The following is an 18,733-nucleotide window of genomic DNA, read 5'->3' as shown; positions in this document are numbered from 1 at the left end:
ACCGTCCGCACCTCAGGGTCTGCCTATGGTGGTCAGCCGTTCCCATCCAGTAACTGCTGCTGTGCAAAGCTACAGCTGAGCCCGTGACCGCGCTCACAGTTGCATCATGCAGGCCGAGGGGATCCGCAGGGCTACTGAGACGTGAACTTGGAGATGCTCCCCATCCATGAAAATTAAGTCTCTGTGGTTCTAAGTATTTAAGGCAGATTCTGACACAAAACGTCCAGGTTTGAGAAGCAGACAGCAGGGGAGGGGAGGGATTTACCCGGGATCCTGGGGAAATGTCTCTCCTGCAGACTGGGTCTTGTGACTGACTGAGCTTCCCATGGGCAGCTCTGAGCCGGTGATGACAGCGCAGGGATAAGGGCAGGGCTGTTGCTGACACACCCTCCCTGAGGTTACCCAGCAGCCCATGACACTTCCACCAAATACTCCTGTTGCGTCCCCTCTCCCAGCCGGCCTCCTCTCTCCATGTTCTCAGGCACTCTCTCTCCTTGTTTTCTTCAAATTCATCTCAATGTCTTCTTTGCAGAGAGACATCGCAGAAGTGGTACCCAGAGCAGCCTGACAACATGGGTGGTAAATAGGGACTTGGGATTTGGCTTCCTGCATGGCTGGCAGAAGAGCAGGTTGGCATGTGGGCACAGGTAGGTGCTCAAATTGTTTCCCAAGCCGTCCCCTGGGGAATGCCCTCGTGGAGGCATAGCTGTGATGGGTGTAATGACTTGGGCACTTGAATGTATAGATGAGGAACTAATGAGTCACTGCTCCCTGCTGCCCTCCATAAACACTGCAGAAGGACACTGGGATGCAGAAGGCTGTTCATGTGCAACACGGAGTCAGTGACTGGGGGTTAACTGTGTTCCCTACACTAAGGGGTGCCCCGAGAGCTAACATTATTCTGGTGTTTCTGGGAGGCTGTCCCTGGGTGGAGTATTTGGCTCAGTAAACTGAGGAGATTGTCCTCAGCTGTGTGGGCATCATCATTGGCCCAAATGAAACAAAAAGGTGAAGTGTGAAATTTTCTTCTGGAGTTGCAACTTCCACCCTGTCCTGCCTTCAGACATCTGCGCCCTCGGTGCTGAGGTCCACCAGAGAGCTTCACGTGGGCCTTCTGATCTCCGGGACTCATGCCATCGGCTCCCCTAGGTCTCAGGCTTTCAGACCCGGCTTCCAGATGGCGGGTGGTGGGACTTCTGGGGTTCATATTTGCATGAGCCAGTTAGTGTATCTGCGTGTGTATAGATCTCATTGCTTCTTAGGGGTGACGGGCATTGTAAAGGGAAAGGAGGGAGTGAGGGAGCACAGGGTCTTGACAGAGTTGGAAAAGTGAAAATATTCAAAGTGCAGGACAGTGGGCTGTACTCAGGTCAGCTTCTTAGTGCAGTTAGGATTCCATCCCCACAGAAACCAGGAAAACCCCGTCCTCCTTGGTCAGACAGCATAACGGGCCTGTGTCCTTCAGAAGGAGCTCAGTGGTGTGACCCATATTCATGACTACGCCCTCCTTAGAAAATGTTCTCAGGAAGGAAGAGGGGCCGATGCGGCCTGACCTGCGTGCACCAGGCCTTGCACACTACGCCCCTGCCATCTGCCTCCCAGCTGGGAGAAATAAAGAAGACAATGCCTGGTGGCCATTTTGGGAGGAATCACCACAAATTCATGAGGTTTACCTTCAGCATGGTCACATTCTAAGTGAAGATCTGAGAAAAACTCATGCTTCCAGCAGGGGAAAGATAAAGGAACCACTTTGAAATATGCCGTGGGGAGAAGTAACTATTCTGAAAGATGTCACACACGTACTGACCCACCTAACACGGTCCTGATCTTGAGACCTACATCAGCCTCTGACTGGGAGGAAGGGGAGTTGGCCTGCTCCTCCTCCCTCTCGCTCTCCTGTCACACACAGGAGTGGGGGGGCCACTAAGAGATGCTTCAGATCCCAAGTATACCTGAAAACATTGGGAAGAGCTCATTTCAACATGGACATAAAGTGCAGGCAACCACTTTTTTACTAGAAGCTAAAGAACGTGAACCATACCTCCTAAATGTCAAAGATTCACTGATTAGTTACAGGGACATGGGTACACTTTATGGAAATTAGTCACAAGATTTAAAAACACTCTACCCCAAACTTGACCAGCACGTCAATCGAGCCTAGTATAGTTGCAGTAAATTACAACCCAGAGACTCTATTTAAGAACAAGTTATTAGGGAAAAACCCACCAGGGGAGACTGAGAGGACACAAGCAGGAAGTGACGCATCTGACATGCAGCTACAACAAATACTAACAGCCCAACTGAGATAAGTATAAAACCGCACACTAAAGGCCTGATTACTTCCAGTTCTGTCATACCTAACATCATTTTTTAAATTAACATATCATTAATATACAATCTCATGGAGGTTGTACTTGAGCAGCACTGGTAACATAATTTTAAGCATCCAGCAAAAAAATGGTAAGGTGGACCCCTCTAGAAATCATACTACCAAGAAGAGAGGAGTGAAATATTTAACAAATTGAAAGAAAGAAACCAACCTGGGATTCTGTATCCCATGGTGCTCATTGAGAAGTGGACAAGAAGGCCTCTCTCAGGCAACAAAAGTGGGAAATTTTGTCACTAGGCCAGACTTGTAGGAAGTGTTAAATCTTTCTCAGTGAAAAAAATGATATATTTATATACATATGAGAAATGTACATGTATATGGATGTACGATATATATAAGAATATCAGTTTTACATAAATGAGTTTTGACAATGAAATCAATTTCTCTTAATGGACATCCTGATTTGTTTTCAAAATAAGAATAGCAATAATGTATAGCTCTTGAATAAGTATAATGAATGAACACAGTGAGAATTGGGAATACACTGTCATAAGGTCTCTAACCTGCCCACGAGACAGTACAACGTTTGTTTAGAGGTCCTGCGTGAGTTGTTAATGTGCTTATAAACTACTGGAAGCTCTGCAAATTTTAAAAAGTAAGTGTCATTGATTTGTTTAAAGAACATGGAATCATAAAAAGGTCAGTCACAGAAGTGAAAAAAATACACAGAAAGTGCAGTGAATACAAAACAATTATATCTATGGTAGATACTAATCCAACTAACAATTCATTTCCAGGTAAAGAGCCACATATTGTCTGGAAAATAATTTATATATAAATACACACTATAAGGTAAAATAAGTGGTAAAATGTATATCATAGCTACCATAAACAAAAGCTGGAGAAGCTACATTGACTTTAAAGGAAGGCAATTTCAGAGCAAGGAAAATTATTCTTGACAAAGAAAGGCATTGCATAGTAACAAGGGGATCAGCACTCCAAGAAGTAACCACAATCCTTAATTCCTGTGCACCTAACAGCCTCAAAATACCTGAAGCAAAACCTGATAGGACTGCAAAGAGAAACAGACATTCTTACTGTAAGGTGGCCACTTAAGCAGCACTCTATCAGTAACTGAAATATGCAGAAGGCAGAAAACTAGGACAGATTTCAACTGAGTAGATAATCACTTATGATACGATTGTATCTGACATTTACAGAATATTTGATCCCACAGCAGCAGAATACACATTTTCTCATGAACATATGAAATATTCACCAAGGTGGACACCATGCTGTGCAGTGAAACCCACCACAATGTGTTTAAAAGAAGAGACATGGATATAGGCTGAATTGTGTGTCCCCCCAACCCAACTTCATATGTTGACATCCTGAAACCCAGTAACTCAATGCGACTACATGTGGAGACAGGGTGTATAAGGAAGTAATCAAGTGTGCATGAAGTCAGTAGGTGGGGCCCTAACCCAATAGTTTGCCGTCCTTACAAACATGAGGAAGTATGACATAGGCACAGAGAGATCATGTGAAGGCAGCAGAACACAGCCACCCACAAGCCAAAGGGACCTCAGAAGACATCAACCCTGCTGACACCTTAGTCCTGGAATTCTGGACTCCACAGCTGTGAGGAACTCCACTGGTGTTCAAGCCCCCCAGTCTGTGGTAATGAGTTATGGTGGCCGCCGGAAGCTAATGCCTGCATCATAAAAAGTTTGCTGTGGGATCAAATGAAACTAGTACTCAGTAAAAAACGTAAATCAATATACCAAAATACGTGTAAATTTAAAAATGCACTTCTACATGACACGGGTTGAAGAGAGGTCCCAGGGAAAAATATTTTTTAAGTATTTTGAACTGCATGAGTGAAAACACAATTTCTTGCAATTTGTCTAATGCACTGAAAGCATTGTAAAGAGAAATTTGTACCAGTGATGCACACATAAGGATGGAAAAAAATAATTCTTTAATGTAACCATCTATCATAAAGTTAAAAAGTAAGAGCAGTATAAACACTAAGCAAGCAGAACAAGAAACTGAACACTGGGCCAGAGATCAAAGAAACTGAAAATGGGAGACCAGTAGAGGAAATGAAGGATACCAAAAGCTGTTGCATTGAAAAGACCAAAGATATTGATGAATCATTAGGTTAATTAACAGAAAAGACAAATTGCTAATATCAAAAAGTAAATGATGAGCCAGCACTATTGATCCCATGGTATGAAAACGATAATAAAAGAACATGTAGAACTGTCCACAAATCTGATAAATTGGGAGAAATGCATGAAATGATTGAAAGCCCCAGCCTATGAAGGCTCATACAAAAAGAAATAGGTCACATCAGTAATATCATATCTAATAAGGAAATTGAATCAATAATAACCTCCAGAAAGAGAAGTCACTGGGCTCAAATGGTTTCACTGGTGAAATCTATAAAATATTCAAAGAAGAAATTATGCCAGTTTTCTACAATGTCTTCTAGGAAATAGAAGCACAGGGAACACTTCTTAACCCATTCGCTGAGGACAGTGTTACTATCCAAAGAAGGGAAAGACATTAAAAATAAAACAGACCAATAGATCTTATGAACATAGTCAAGAAACTCGTATTAGTACCTAATGTCCATTAATACATAAAAATAATTACATGACATGGCCAAACAGGATATATTCCAGTCATTAAGTTGGGATCATCCTTAAAAGTTTTTATAATCAGAAAACTTTTGGGTTTTCTTGATCATTGATTTAGTTTGTCCTCTCTCTGCAAGCTTATGTCTTTGTTTATTTTCTCAGTAAAGTTTCTTTGAATCTGCTTTGATTTCAAGCTTACTTTGAAATTAAATTTACTGGTTTTCCTTTTTGTGTTTGTCAAAATACCACGAAATTTGTTCGTTACCCTCTTAATTTCAATTCATTCCTGTATGTTGTAATATCACTTTTTATTTTTGCTTTAAGCCAAGCATTATCGTGTTTACAGACCAACACACCTTTATTTAATACACTTTTCTTTGAAATGAGTATGAAAATTCAAAAGTCCTCACCAGATACTTTACGGCAAATACACTTGCATTTAAAAATGGAAATCTAACGACATAGAATACAGAAAGCAGAATTAAACCATTACAAGAAATATATTCATCAGAAGACTTTAAAAAATGCGTTGAAAAAATTCTGTGCTTAAAGCAAAACTAAAAAAGTATGTTACAACATACTTTAACATTCAGGAATATTTTACAGGTTCAGTGGTATCCTGATGAAAGCATCGAGGCAAATAAGTAATTTTAATTTTAGTGTAAGAAGGCTGAAAATGTGCACAAAGCCTACAAATATGTTAATGTAGTTTTTCAATTTCCTTTGCATTTTTCTCCTTCATATTCCTTTTTATTCATTTTTCATTTTAAACAAACACCATTATACATGTGAAAAAATATATGAAATTACTCTTTTCTGATTTAATTTTAAATTTAAGCTTTGTGTTAAAGAAAACGATTATATAGGCTGTCCATGGGGTCGGTAGTATGGCAGGGAGAATACAGCTAATGACTCTAACATTTTACCATGTTGAGGGACACTGACACAATGGAGGGCATGGGGACTTAACAATATGGCTGAATTTTGAGCCACAGTTTTTTGTAATAGAAAGCATCATAATATTGTATATCAATGATACTTTAATAAAAAGACAGAATAGAAGAATAATTTGCTGGGAACAAGAAGAAAACTTGATTATAACAATCTGGAAAGATGACAAAATGGGAAGCCACTGGCATCTGTCTCCCAACGATATACCACGTAGACTGGCAGAACCTGCATGATGCAAATATTTTGGACTCTGGAGGCTACTGAAGCCTTGCAACTTCCAAGGAAAGCCTAGGAAGGTAACCTGGGGTTAGTTTCTAACCCTTTCAGCTCTTTGCACACTGGCAGCCTCCCGGCCCCAGGGCCGCAGCCATGCACTCCTGCAGCAGCTTGCACACAACTTGCAGGAGCCGTACAGTGAAGAAAGGATGAGTCCTTGTCTCAGGGATCTTGGCTCTGAACGAGGACTGCTGCTTCTGGCCAGATAGGCCCAAGCAGAGTGTACGTGGTCATTGTTTTTCCTCCCCTTTGGCTGGAAGACCCTCCCTGTCCAGCAGAAGAGATTTTCTGGAGACTTCAAGGGCCAGACCCTCTATTCCTTCATTTTTATCATTTCCCCTAAGGAGCTTTAATTAAACTGGAAAATTCAAAAGGAATTCCATATACAGGAAAACTGGACAGTGACCACACAGCCAAAGGAAAGGGTCTGGCGGAAAAATAAAGGGAGATTTTAAATTTACAACTCAGGATCATCCTTGTCACAGACACAGCCTTCAACAGTCAAAAATAAAAGCATTACCAAAAACACTAAGCCCTGGTGAAGGGGGAGAATTGATTTCCACAGATAACAAATTGTTAGATTCAAATGTCAGTTGTCCACAACAACTATGAGGCATACAATGCACCAGGAATGTATGACTCATTCAAAGAAGAAAAAGTCTGTTTCTGTGAGAGAGCTGATGGCAGGTGTACAACACGGACTCTAGAGCAATTGTCTTAAAAGAATTCAAAGAACTAAGGAGGTTAAGGAAGTCAAGAATATGCATGGACCAAATGGAAATATTAAACAGATGGAAAACCTAAATAAAAAACAAATTGGAGATCTGCAGCTAAAAATACACTAGCTGCAGCAATAAATTCACTAAAGGGATTCAAAGACAATTTTGAGCAGACAGAATAAAGAATTCAGGAACTTGAATTTAAGATAATGGAAATGAATGAATCAGAGGAACAGGAAGAGAAAACTGAAGAAATGTAAAAAACCCTGAAGAGAAATTCAGATGGTCAGCAGACACGTGAAAACATGCTCCACATGGCTAGCTATCAGACAAATGCAAATTAAAACCACAATGAGATATCACCTAACACCAGTAAGGATCGCCACCATCCAAAAGACAAACAACAACAAATGTGGCTGAGGTTGTGGAGAAAGTGGAACCCTCCTACACTGCTGGTGGGAATGTAAACTAGACCGACCACTGTGGAAAGCAGTATGGAGGTTCCTCAAAAAGCTCAAAATAGAAATTCCATTGACCCAGGAATTCCACTCCAAGAAATTTACCCTAAGAAAATGCAGCAGTCCGGTTTGAAAAAGGCAGGTGCATCCCTATGATTATGGCAGCACTATTTACAATAGCCAAGGAATGGAAGCAACCTAAGTGTCCATCAGTAGATGAATGGATAAAGAAGATGTGGTATATATACACAATGGAATATTATTCAGCCATTAGAAGAAAACAAATCCGACCATTTGCAACAACATGGACAGAACTGGAGGGTATTATGCTCAGTGAAATAAGCCAGGTGGAGAAAGACAAATACCAAATGATTTCACTCATCTGTGGAGTATAAGAACAAAGAAAAAACTGAAGGAACAAAATAGCAGCAGAATCACAGAACCCAAGAATGGACTAACAGTTACCAAAGGGAAAGGGACTGGGGAGGATGGGTGGGAAGGGAGGGATAAGGGGAGAGAAAAGAAAGTGGGTGTTATGATTAGCATGTATAATGTGGGGAGGGGACACAGGGAGGGCTGTGCAACAGAGAAGACAAGTAGTGATTCTGCAGCATCTTACTACACTGATGGACAGTGACTGTAGTGGGGTTTGTGGGGGGGACTTGGTGACAGGGTAGTTTAGTAAACAATGTTCCTCATGTAATTGTAGATCAATGATACCAAAAAAAAAAAAAAGACCTGAGTGACATGCATAACACCATGAAGTGGACCAACATAAACATTGCAAGAGAACCAGAAAGGAGAGAAATGAGAACATCCGAAGTTGGTGAAAGACATAAATATACACATGTCAAAAGCACAAAATACAAGATTGGCTCAGAGAATCACACAAAACACTAACATCAAACTTGAAAAGGCTAAGTTTGAATCTTGAAAAATTAAAAGAAGCAACTCATACAAACCAGATTTCTCATCAGAAACTCCAGAGCCCAGAGAGCAGTGGGCCCATGTCTCCATAGCTCTAAAAGGAAAATAAAAACCTGTTAACTGAGGATCTTGTATCTGGCAAAAGTGTCCTTCAAAAGGGAAAGAGAAATACAGTCATTTGCAGATATGCAATTTAGTTACTACCAGAGCTGCCCTGCAGTAAATGCTCAGGGAGACCCACAGGGTGAAATGTAAGGATATTAATACTAACTGGAAACCATATGAGAAAGCAAAAGTCTCAACCAAGGGAAATACAAGGGCAGTTATAAAAGCCAGTAATGAGGTAGCAGTTTGTTACTGTTTTTGCTTTCTACATGATTGAAAAGGCAAATGCATTACAAATTATTAATTTCAAAGCTACTGTCATAATTTTGGCTTCTACATCTGCATTTTCTTTTCTATAGAACTTAAGTAGGTATCATGTTCCATAAAATTATTAGTTTATATTTTTTGGGACACAGTGAATAAAGGTGCAATTTTCTGGTATCAAAACTGAAAGGGGTGTTAACACATCTGTAAAAGAGCAGAGTTTCTGTGTACTACTGAATTTACATTGTTATAAATTCAAATTAGTTGTAACTATAGAGTGTTAAATATAATCTACAAGGTAACCACCAAGAAAATAGGTACAGAACAAAACAAAAGGAAATGAGATAGTAGTTTAAATATTTCAAAAACAAAATCAACTAAACACAAAACAATATGGCAAAGTAGCAATTGAGACAAAAAATCTGTAAAGCATATAGAAAACAAGTAGCAAAATGGGAGAAGTTCCAGCTTACCAGAAATTCTTAGATGTCAAAGATTAAACATTCCAATCAAAAACAGAGAATTGCAAAGTGGAGAGTATAGGACCCAACTATACATTATCCACAAAAGATACAGTTTACATACAGACTCAAATAGATTGAACCTGAGAGGATGGAAAATGATGTAACATACAAAGAGTGACCAGAAGAGATCAGAAGTGGACCTAGTAACCTCAACGCAGACGCTAAATCCAAGAGAGTACAAGAAAAAAATAACATTACAGAAAGAGAAATCAGGATAACAATTCCATTCACAATTGCATAAAAAGAATAAAATACCTAGGTATAAACATAACCAAGGAAGTGACAGACCTATACTCTGAAAACTACAAGACACTCATTAGAGAAATTAAAGATACCAATATATGGAAACACATCACATGCTCTTGGATTGGAAGAATTAATATTGTCCAAATGGCCATGCTGCCTAAAGCAATCTACAGATTCAATGGAATCCCTATCAAAACACCAACAGCATTCTTCATGAACCTTAAGCAAACAGTTCTAAAATTCATATGGAACCACAGAGGACCTCGAATAGCCAAATCAATCCTGAGAAGGAAGAATAAAGCAGGGGGAATCTCGCTTACTAACTTAAAGCTCTACTACAAAGCCACAGTAATCAAGACAGTTTGGTACTGGCACAAGAACGGACCCATAGACCAATGAAACAGACTAGGGAGCCCAGATATAAACCCAAGGATATATGGTCAATTAACATATGGTAAAAAGCCATGGACATACAATGGGGAAATGACAGCCTCTTCAACAGCTGGTGTTGGCAAAACTGGTCAGCTACATGTAAGAGAATGAAACTGGATAATTGTCCTACCCCATACACAAAAGTAAACCTAAAATGGATCAAAGATTGGAATGTAAGTCATGAAACCATAAAACTCTTAGGAAAAAACATAGGCAAAACTAACTTGGCCATAAACACGAGCAATGTCTTAATGAGCAAATCTCTCCGGGCAAGGGAAACAAAGGAAAGATGAACAAGTGGTAGTATATCAAATGAGAATGCTCTGTTTTTTGTACAGCAAAGAACACCATCAGTAGAAGAAAAAGGCATTCTACAGTATGGGAGAATATATTCATAAATGACAGATCCAATAAGGGTTTGACATCCCAAATTATATAAAGAGCTCATGCACCTTGACAAACAAAAAGTAAATTAGCCAAATAAAAAGTGGACAGAGTATCTGAACAGACACTCCTCCAAAGAAAATATTCAGATGGCCAACAGGCACATGAAAAGATGCTCCACATCGCTAGTCATCAGAGAAATGCAAATTAAAACCACAATGAGATATCACCTCACACCAATTAGGATGGCCACCATCCAAAAGACAAACAACAACAAATGTTGGCAGGGATGCGGAGAAAGGGGAACCCTCCTACACTGCTGGTGGGAATGTAGAGTAGTTCAACCATTGTGGAAAGCAGTATGGAGGTTCCTCAAAAAACTAAAAATAGAAATACCACTTGAGCCAGGAATTCCACTCCTAGGAATTTACCATAAGAATGCAGCAGCCCATTTTGAAAAAGATGTATGCATCCCTATATTCATCACAGCACTATTTGCAGTAGCCAGGAAATGGAAGCAAACTAAGTGTCCATCAGTAGATGAATGGATAAAGAAGAGGTGGTGCATGTATGCAATGAAATACTATTCTGACATAAGAAGAAAACAAATCCTACCATTTGAAACAACATGGATGGAGCTAGAGGTATTATGCTCAGTGAAATTAGCCAGACAGAGAGAGACAAGTACCAAATGAATTCACTCATATGTGGAGTATAACAACAGAGTGAAAGTGAAGGAACAAAACAGCAGCAGAATCACAGAAACCACAAATGGACTAACAGTTACCAAAGGGAAAGGGACTGGGGAGGATGGGTGGGAAGGGAAGGATAAGGGCAGGAAAAAGAAAGGGGGCATTACAATTAGCATGTATAATGTGGGGGTGTATGGGGCGGGCTCTACAACACAGACAAGTAGTGATTTTACAGCATCTTACTACACTGATGGACAGTGACTGTGAAGGGGCATGGCGGGTGACTTGGTGAAGGGGGGAGCCTAGTAAAAATAGTGTTCTTCATGTAATTGTAGATTAATGATACCAAAATAAAATAAAATAAAATAGAGGGTGTCCAGGGTGGCTTGTACATTGCCCACATTCCTGTCTTAAAGAGACAGTAACCATTTGGCAGATAAGGAAACAGGAACTCAGAAGAGTTGCTTAATTTACTCAAGATTACATAGTTATTAGGTGGCATGGGCAACCTTCCTACAAAGCCAATGTCCTTTCTACTTTCCTATGCAGCTATGATGATGGCAATCAAGTACTGGTAATCAATCCCTAATCTTCCCACTTTGGAGTTAAATTTAGTTATGGACATATACTGCATGTGTATTCCGGATAGTTATAAAACCAAAAAATATGTATGATGAGTTATATGTATGAATTAACCAAAGGAAACTATATTACATCTCAACTTTTCCACAAACTTGGAATTATTCTCTACTTTCAACCATACATTATGCAGATAATATCAGTTCAAATGAATATTAAATACTGGCCTAAACTAGAAAAAAAAATTGTGGAGCAATTGAAGGTTCCTATGGCCAGGAATCTCACATGGCCCTGGTCGGCTTGCTCACTACATACATGAGGGCTATACGATGATATTGACACCATATAGAAGCTCCGCCTAGTGCTCTGGTCTGCAAGGCTGCAGGAGAGCAGAGGCTGAAGGGGTGGCACCACTGGGGACAGACTGAGATGGCTGCGGGGTCAGACGGGCCCAGAGGCAGAGCTCAGCTTGCTCCGTGCAAACTCGCTCTGCGTGGATGGGAGTCTAGTGACTGACTTGCCACTGTGTGAATAAAGGTAGTCATAAACCCTTTTACCCCCCTCAAAAAAAATGGCGCCTGACCAAACACTTTTCGACCTGAGATGGCAATCATTAATTTTCAGTTTCCCAAGATTAGGTTCAGCTTCCTGCTCATTACACAGAAAACTCTGTGACACACAGGCCAATAACGTCCTGCCAGCTAACCCCAGTGATGCCATAACCAATCAGCTGGTTTCAAGTGCCTTAATAGGAGATGTAAGCCAACGCTCCCCAGCCCACGTGGCTGCTCCCTCACTCTAGCGGGCAGCAAACTCGCCACCACTGTGTAAATCTCTTGGTTGGATATCTGCTTCTGGTGTGGTTCCCTCTTCCCTGAAGGAATTGGGCACTCCTTTTATTGGTGCCATGACTCAGATGTGGCCTCCCCAACAGGAGTGGGACTCCCTTCATTCGAGGGTGAGACCGCTTGAGACTCCCTTGAGGTAGCGGCCAGCCTGCACCCATCCTCTCCATCACCTTCCTCACATACACTGCAGGCTCCAAATCGGTTAATTCCCCAATCCTGAATCCCTCAGCGCCTAGGGTCACAAAATGGGAATCTAAACGTTGATCACCTGGCACTTCCTGGGGCCCACCATGAGGGAGGAAGACACCCCACTCATACCTTTATGGTGGCATTGGTCTCTGAGGGGTTCTCATCAGTCCCGGGGCTCAGCCAGCGGTAAGACCAGACCCTTCCCTTTCCTCTCATTTGGCCTGGGTCTCACCTTCCACACCGCTCTCCAAAAACCTTGGCACCGGGTGACCTAAGGACCACCGATCCATCAGGGTCCCTCAGCTATTGGAACTCGGTGACAACCAAGTCCTAAATCCCAAGATCTCACCTGATCTTTGAGTGGAGTGGGGCGCCCCTCTAATCAACATACCAACAACCTCGTATCCACATGCGGGGAACGTCCTCTCTGCCAGCTGACTCCGCACTCAGATGTCATTTAAACGATGTGAATACTCTTAGCCTAACTCCAGACATCAAGCCCAAAATACTCATCAAACTTTGTGCCCAAGATTAGTCCACTTACTCATTAGATAACCCAAGTAAATGGCCCCCTCACGGGTCCTTAGATCCCGCCCTTCTGCAAGATCTTTACAACTATAGTGAGTAATCGACAAAATGGGTAGAGACTCCTTATGTCCAGGCTTTCTCTGTCCTCGGAGCTAATCTGTCCTTATGCAGAAATTGTAACCGGAAACATGTCTTACTAGCATATAGCCTGTCCTCAGCCACCCCTTCTTCCCCCACAGAGTTTGACCCAGTGGACGTGCCACCTCCTTACAGATGGCAAGCTCCACAACCGCCACCCTCCCCCAATCTCCGCACCACCCGCAGCACCAAGTCCACCAGTACCAGCACCTCCTACTCCCTCTCCTCCTGCAACTCCTCCCCTTCTTTCAGTCCTCCCACCACTCGCTCCTGCACCCAATCGGCTCACCTACCAAAGGTTAATTCCTCTCTTTGGGAGGCGGACGGAACTGAGGAAATAGTCCGCGTTCATGTTCCCTTCTCTATGGCGGACCTCTCCCAGATTGAAAAGCGTCCAGGTTCCTATACCATCAATTCAACCTCATACATCAACGAATTTCAAAATCTACTCCAGGCATACAGCTTAACCTACCATGACATCTATATGATCCTTTCCAATACACTGCTCCCAGAAGAGCGCAGGTGAGTATTCGAACAAGCTCATACATACGCTGATCAGGTTCATCAGACTACCCCCACCCATCCAATAGGGGCTCAGGCTAAACTTAAAAACTGGAGAGAGGGCCTCTTACTCCCCAAACTGAGGTTTTAGCCACAGCTTTTAAACTCTATCACAATAGAGATGAAAAAGCCAAACAGCAAAAGTATCAGATGCTAGCACAGGCCCTAAGAGATCCCAATCTGTCCACACTTACGGGACCACGGAGAGGATGTCCTCCACCAAAATTTCCTCCTGGACCTGTTTCAAATGGTGGATGGATGGACAGTGGGTATGCGTGTGCCCCAATCCCAGGCCACCACCAGGGCCATGCTCCAAGTGCCATTCCAGTGTTCACTCGGTGGAAGATAGTCCCAGCCCCACAGGGGGCCGGATCAGACTCCACCCCAAACAGAGACCTCTTGAGCCTGGCAGTGGATGACTGACGAGCCCTTGGGACTCCCCTCCCGACAAATGTCATCACCTTCCCGGAGCCCAAGGTATCCATTCTGGCGGATGGATATCCCTTTAACTTCCTCCTAGACACGGGTGCGATGTTCTCAGTACTAAGGGAGTTTTGGGGACCTACCTCTCTATCTAAATCCCCTGTTGTTTGGGTAGGGTGCCAAACAGTATTTCCAAATAATCCCCATACTCCCCGGCTCATTTTCTGGTCACACCTTCTCCCACACATTTCTAGTCATGTCCCATGGCAGTGTTCCCTTGTCAGGATGAGACGTATTATCGAAATTCCAAGCTTCCATTCCATTTAGCCTCGCTCCTTCCCTTATCCTCATTCTCACAGAAGCTATCGAGCCAATGCCCATTCTAAGCCATTCCATCCCCCCCATCAGTGAACCCCCAAGTCTGGAACAGCACCACACCCTCCTTAGCAAAACACATGCCTGTCAAAGTTCACCTGCAGGACCCCCTGCACTTTCCTTGCCAACCCGAATGTCCCCTGCCCACCACTAGTCTTCTAGGGCTTCAGCCAATCATTGCAGATCTACAGAGGAAAGGACTCATTAGGCCCACGCATTCTCCCTATAACACCCCTATTTTAGCTGTAAAAAATCCTAATGGCTCTTTTCACTTGATTCAACATTTAAGATTCATAAATACTGCAGTCAAACCTACCCACCCAGTGGTCCCACACGCATATACAATACTTTCCTCCATATCCAACTCTTCCCTCTACATTTCAGTTATTGGTCTCAAAATGCTTTCTTTACCATCCCTTTATTCCCCGCATCTCAAGATATCTTTACTGGACTGACACCCCCACATACCAATCCCAACAATTCACGTGGACAGTACTCCCCCAGGGTTTCAAAGACAGTCCACAGATATTCAGACAAGCCCTAGCAAATGACCTTAAGGAGCTGACACTTCCCCAGTTCACAGTCCTCCAGTATGTTGATGACATTCTGTGCAGCCCCTCTCTTCAAATCTCTTAGACAAAAAAGGATTAAAGATGGTGGCGTGAGAGGAGAGACAGAGGCTTCATCCTAAAACTGGATTCAATTAGAAAATATAGCTGGTGCAACTAATCCTGAAAGAGCAACAGGAAAGAGGATGGCGCCAGACTGCACACACCTGGAGAAAAGAGTAGACCTCACCGATCCGGGTAACGAACCAGAGCCGTGGCCCGGTGGGACCCAAGACCTTCCCCCACCCCAGCTCACTGGCGGAAGGAAGAGAAACGGAGCAGGAAGGGAGTGGAAGGCCTGTGACTGCTGAATTCCTAGCTCCGGAGCTCTGCACAGGGAGCACAAACCAACATTCCATGGTGCTTTCATCATACTCTTCTGATTGCGGGGCTGGAAAGCTGGGACAGGCGGAGTTCCTGGGGAAACTGGGATTCTGGCCACTTGTGGAAAGCAGGGATCCATATCCAGCTGCTCAGGGACAAAATATTTTACCTGTGTGCTCGGGCCACTGGTTCAGGCAGTTGAGAAAGGCAGAGAATCCGGGAAGCGGGGAACAGCTCTTTCCTCCCCCCAGGCACCAATACTGCTCCCCTGCGACCCCCGACATTGCATCAGGGGCGAAGAAGTCACACAGTAGAACTTCTGGACACTAGAGGGCGCCATATACAAATAGGAAATGCCAAAGAAACCTGGTTCAGGGTAAAATTACTAATATAACTCCCGAGAAAGATTTAAATGATATGGACCTCGGGACTCTTCCTGAAATCTCTGAGACCAATACCATTACCCTTCCTAACTTCCTTTCTGGAAAAGGATAGTGAGTCTCCCCACGTAAAGTTCAATGATCTCAACAAACAGTCACATACTTAGGAGTCCAATTATCACGTGGCTCCAAGGCCTTCACTTTAGACTGCAAAAAAACTTATTCGAGATTTCCCCACCCCAAAAACGAAAGAAGAAATACTCTCAATCCTACGTCTAGCACGATATTTGTGAGAGCCTGGGTTCCCAACTTCTCCCTCCTGGATGCACCCCTTTACACTTTAACTAAAGGAGACTCAGAGGAACCCCTACTCAATTCTGCCAAGACTCCCTTTTTAAAGCTCCAACAAGCTCTTCTTCAAGACCCTGCCCTTCACTTACCAGACATACAACAACCTTTTACTCTACACGTACATGAAACAAAGGACTGGCCTTAGGATTCTTAGGACAAATGAAAGGCCCCACCTTCCATCCTGTACCCTATCTCTCCAAAAAGTTAGACCCTAGAGTCCAAGGATGGGTTCCCTGTCTAAGAGCCTTGGCAGCGGCATATGATCCAATCCAGGAAGCAAAAACACTCACCTATGGAGGCACAATCACAATCATATCACCCCATCATTTAACAGACCTCCCAAAATGTAAAGGATTAAGGACCCTTCCCCCCTGCTGAATCCTTTCACTCCTTGTCCTCTTCCTACATGATTCTTCTATCTCCTTTCAGGCCTGCTCATCCCTAAATGTCACTACATTACTCCCCATTATCCAAGATGCACCCACCCATCACTGTATTCAAACCCTCGAAGACCTCCTCCCATGTCCCACCCATATAAAAGAGGGACCCTTAGAAATCCCACTCATGTGTGGTTCACTGATGGCAGTTCCTTTCTAATGGAGGGGGAACGGCAGGCAGGATATGTCATTGTTACCCTAACTGAAACCATTGCAGCAAAATCTCTGCCACAAAACACAACCAACCAACATGCCGAACACTTTGCAGTCACGCGGGCCTTTCTGAGTACGTTTTCCACATCCTTCTTTCTCACTCAGCCATCTGGAAAGATAGGGGACTATTAACTACCAAAGGCACCCCCATTACCAATTCTAAACTGACCACAGGCCTCCTCCACAAATCTCTCCTCCCTCGTGAGACAGGAATCGTTCACTGCCACTCACATCTATCCGACACATCCCCAACAATAGGCAATTTGAACGTAGCCCAGGCCACAAGGAAGGCTGCTATGTCAGAAAGCCCAACCATTGCTCTAGACATTCCTCACTGCTCTTCCAACGTTCCTGATAATTTTCCCTCCAAACATGACCTCTCTTTCTATTTACACTCTCTATTTCACAACAGCCCACAATATTTAAAACTTTCTCAAGCCCTTTCCTCTAAATGCTGAAGACCTCAAATACATCCAACAACTAACCACAGACTGTCATTTCTGCAAAAGAACTAATCCTAACATCCCTTTGAAACCCTTCTCTTTCCCAAATCATCAAGCCAGGAGACATATCCCCAGAGCAGACTGGCAGCTTGACTTCACAAACATTCCCATAGTCTGAAAACACACATATCTTCTGGTGTTTGTGGACACATTCTTGGGGTGGGTTGAGGCCTTCCTCACCTCAAACAAGAGGGCTTCCACCATTGCTTCAATTCTTCTCTCAGATATAATCCCAAGATTTGGAATGCCCACCTCATTTCATTCAGACAGTGGTCCAGAATTTGTTTCCAACATTACAGAAAAAATTACAGGAACTCTCAACATCCCATGGCATTTCCTTATTCCTTCTTATTCTAAATCATCAGGAAAAGTTGAACGTACCAATCAGACACTAAAAAAAGTTCTGACCAAACTCCCTCTCGATTTACACACTGAATGGATCAAATTCCTTCCTCTGTTCTGACATCAAGTCCTCCCAAAAAGTCCTTCATTAATATCCTTTTTTGAGGTAATCTATGGTAGACCTACATTGCCCCCTGGAATAACTCCCTCTCCTCCCCTTCTCCCTGAACACTTTTCTTATTCCCTTCTCTCTTTCGTTCATTCCCAGCTCTGGAGACACAAAGAGGCCCTGTTACCAGATCCCTTGAGGTCTCACATCTCTTTTCCTCTGACTCTGAGCAACCGGGTATACTTCTCTCCTCCCTCTGATGACTCCACTCACTTAACCCCAAATGAAAGGACCTCTGAAAATCATTCTCTGCACCCCTGCTGCTCCTCAATTATAGGAGTCCCCTGGAAAATTAACCCCATGAATTCATATTTCCAGGTTGAAGCTGGCCAGGCCTCCGGGAGACAGCTCAGAAGAAAAAGCTTCAAACCTGACTCCTCCACGCTTCACCTGTACCCCCTGCAAAACAGAACCCTTAAAACTTTGCATCTGCTGTCTAAAACTTCTCACCATCATTCCCAAGGATGGACCTTAACATCCCCACCATATACACTCTTACCCTCTGCTTTCTTACCCCGTTTCCAATATGTCACATGTTTGGAGATTTAAGTTGAGGGAAACATATACACAAAAATACATTAAAAAACACTGCTGTGTCAGTCACAGCTGATTGTCCCACAACAGGCTGTGCTTCCACCATTAGGATTCCCTACCCAACTCCGAGCTGATACAACAAGCCACTGGGCTCTACCTAGATTTCACCTTTGAAAAGACAAAATATTCCTGTAATGGGAGGAGCCAAGATGGTGGCATGAGTAGCGCAGTGGAAATGTACTCCCAAAACCACATATATTTTGGAAAATACAACAAATA

General features: G+C 43.0%; 1 protein-coding gene across 3 annotated transcripts in view; it reads left to right on the top strand.

The window, feature by feature from the left end:
- The window catches only part of LOC130680791 (zinc finger protein 169-like), a 43,569-nt gene extending 25,159 nt beyond the window's left edge, over positions 1-18,410 (top strand). The window contains exons 5-6 of one of the 3 annotated variants that reach the window (XM_057492186.1): positions 533-647; positions 18,239-18,410. In XM_057492186.1, coding sequence (XP_057348169.1) covers positions 533-647; positions 18,239-18,395 — 272 coding nt within the window. In that variant the 3' untranslated portion in view covers positions 18,396-18,410. Of the gene's footprint in view, positions 1-532; positions 648-1,034; positions 1,188-1,465; positions 2,903-18,238 lie in introns of those variants that run through there. The other 2 variants (XM_057492188.1, XM_057492187.1) reach the window with 2 other exon arrangements.
- Positions 18,411-18,733: the final 323 nt, after the last annotated feature.

The sequence above is a fragment of the Manis pentadactyla genome, chromosome 14 (genome assembly GCF_030020395.1).
Source record: "Manis pentadactyla isolate mManPen7 chromosome 14, mManPen7.hap1, whole genome shotgun sequence".
NCBI classification, from domain to species: Eukaryota; Metazoa; Chordata; class Mammalia; order Pholidota; family Manidae; genus Manis; species Manis pentadactyla.
This window is presented reverse-complemented; position numbering and strand designations above follow the sequence as displayed.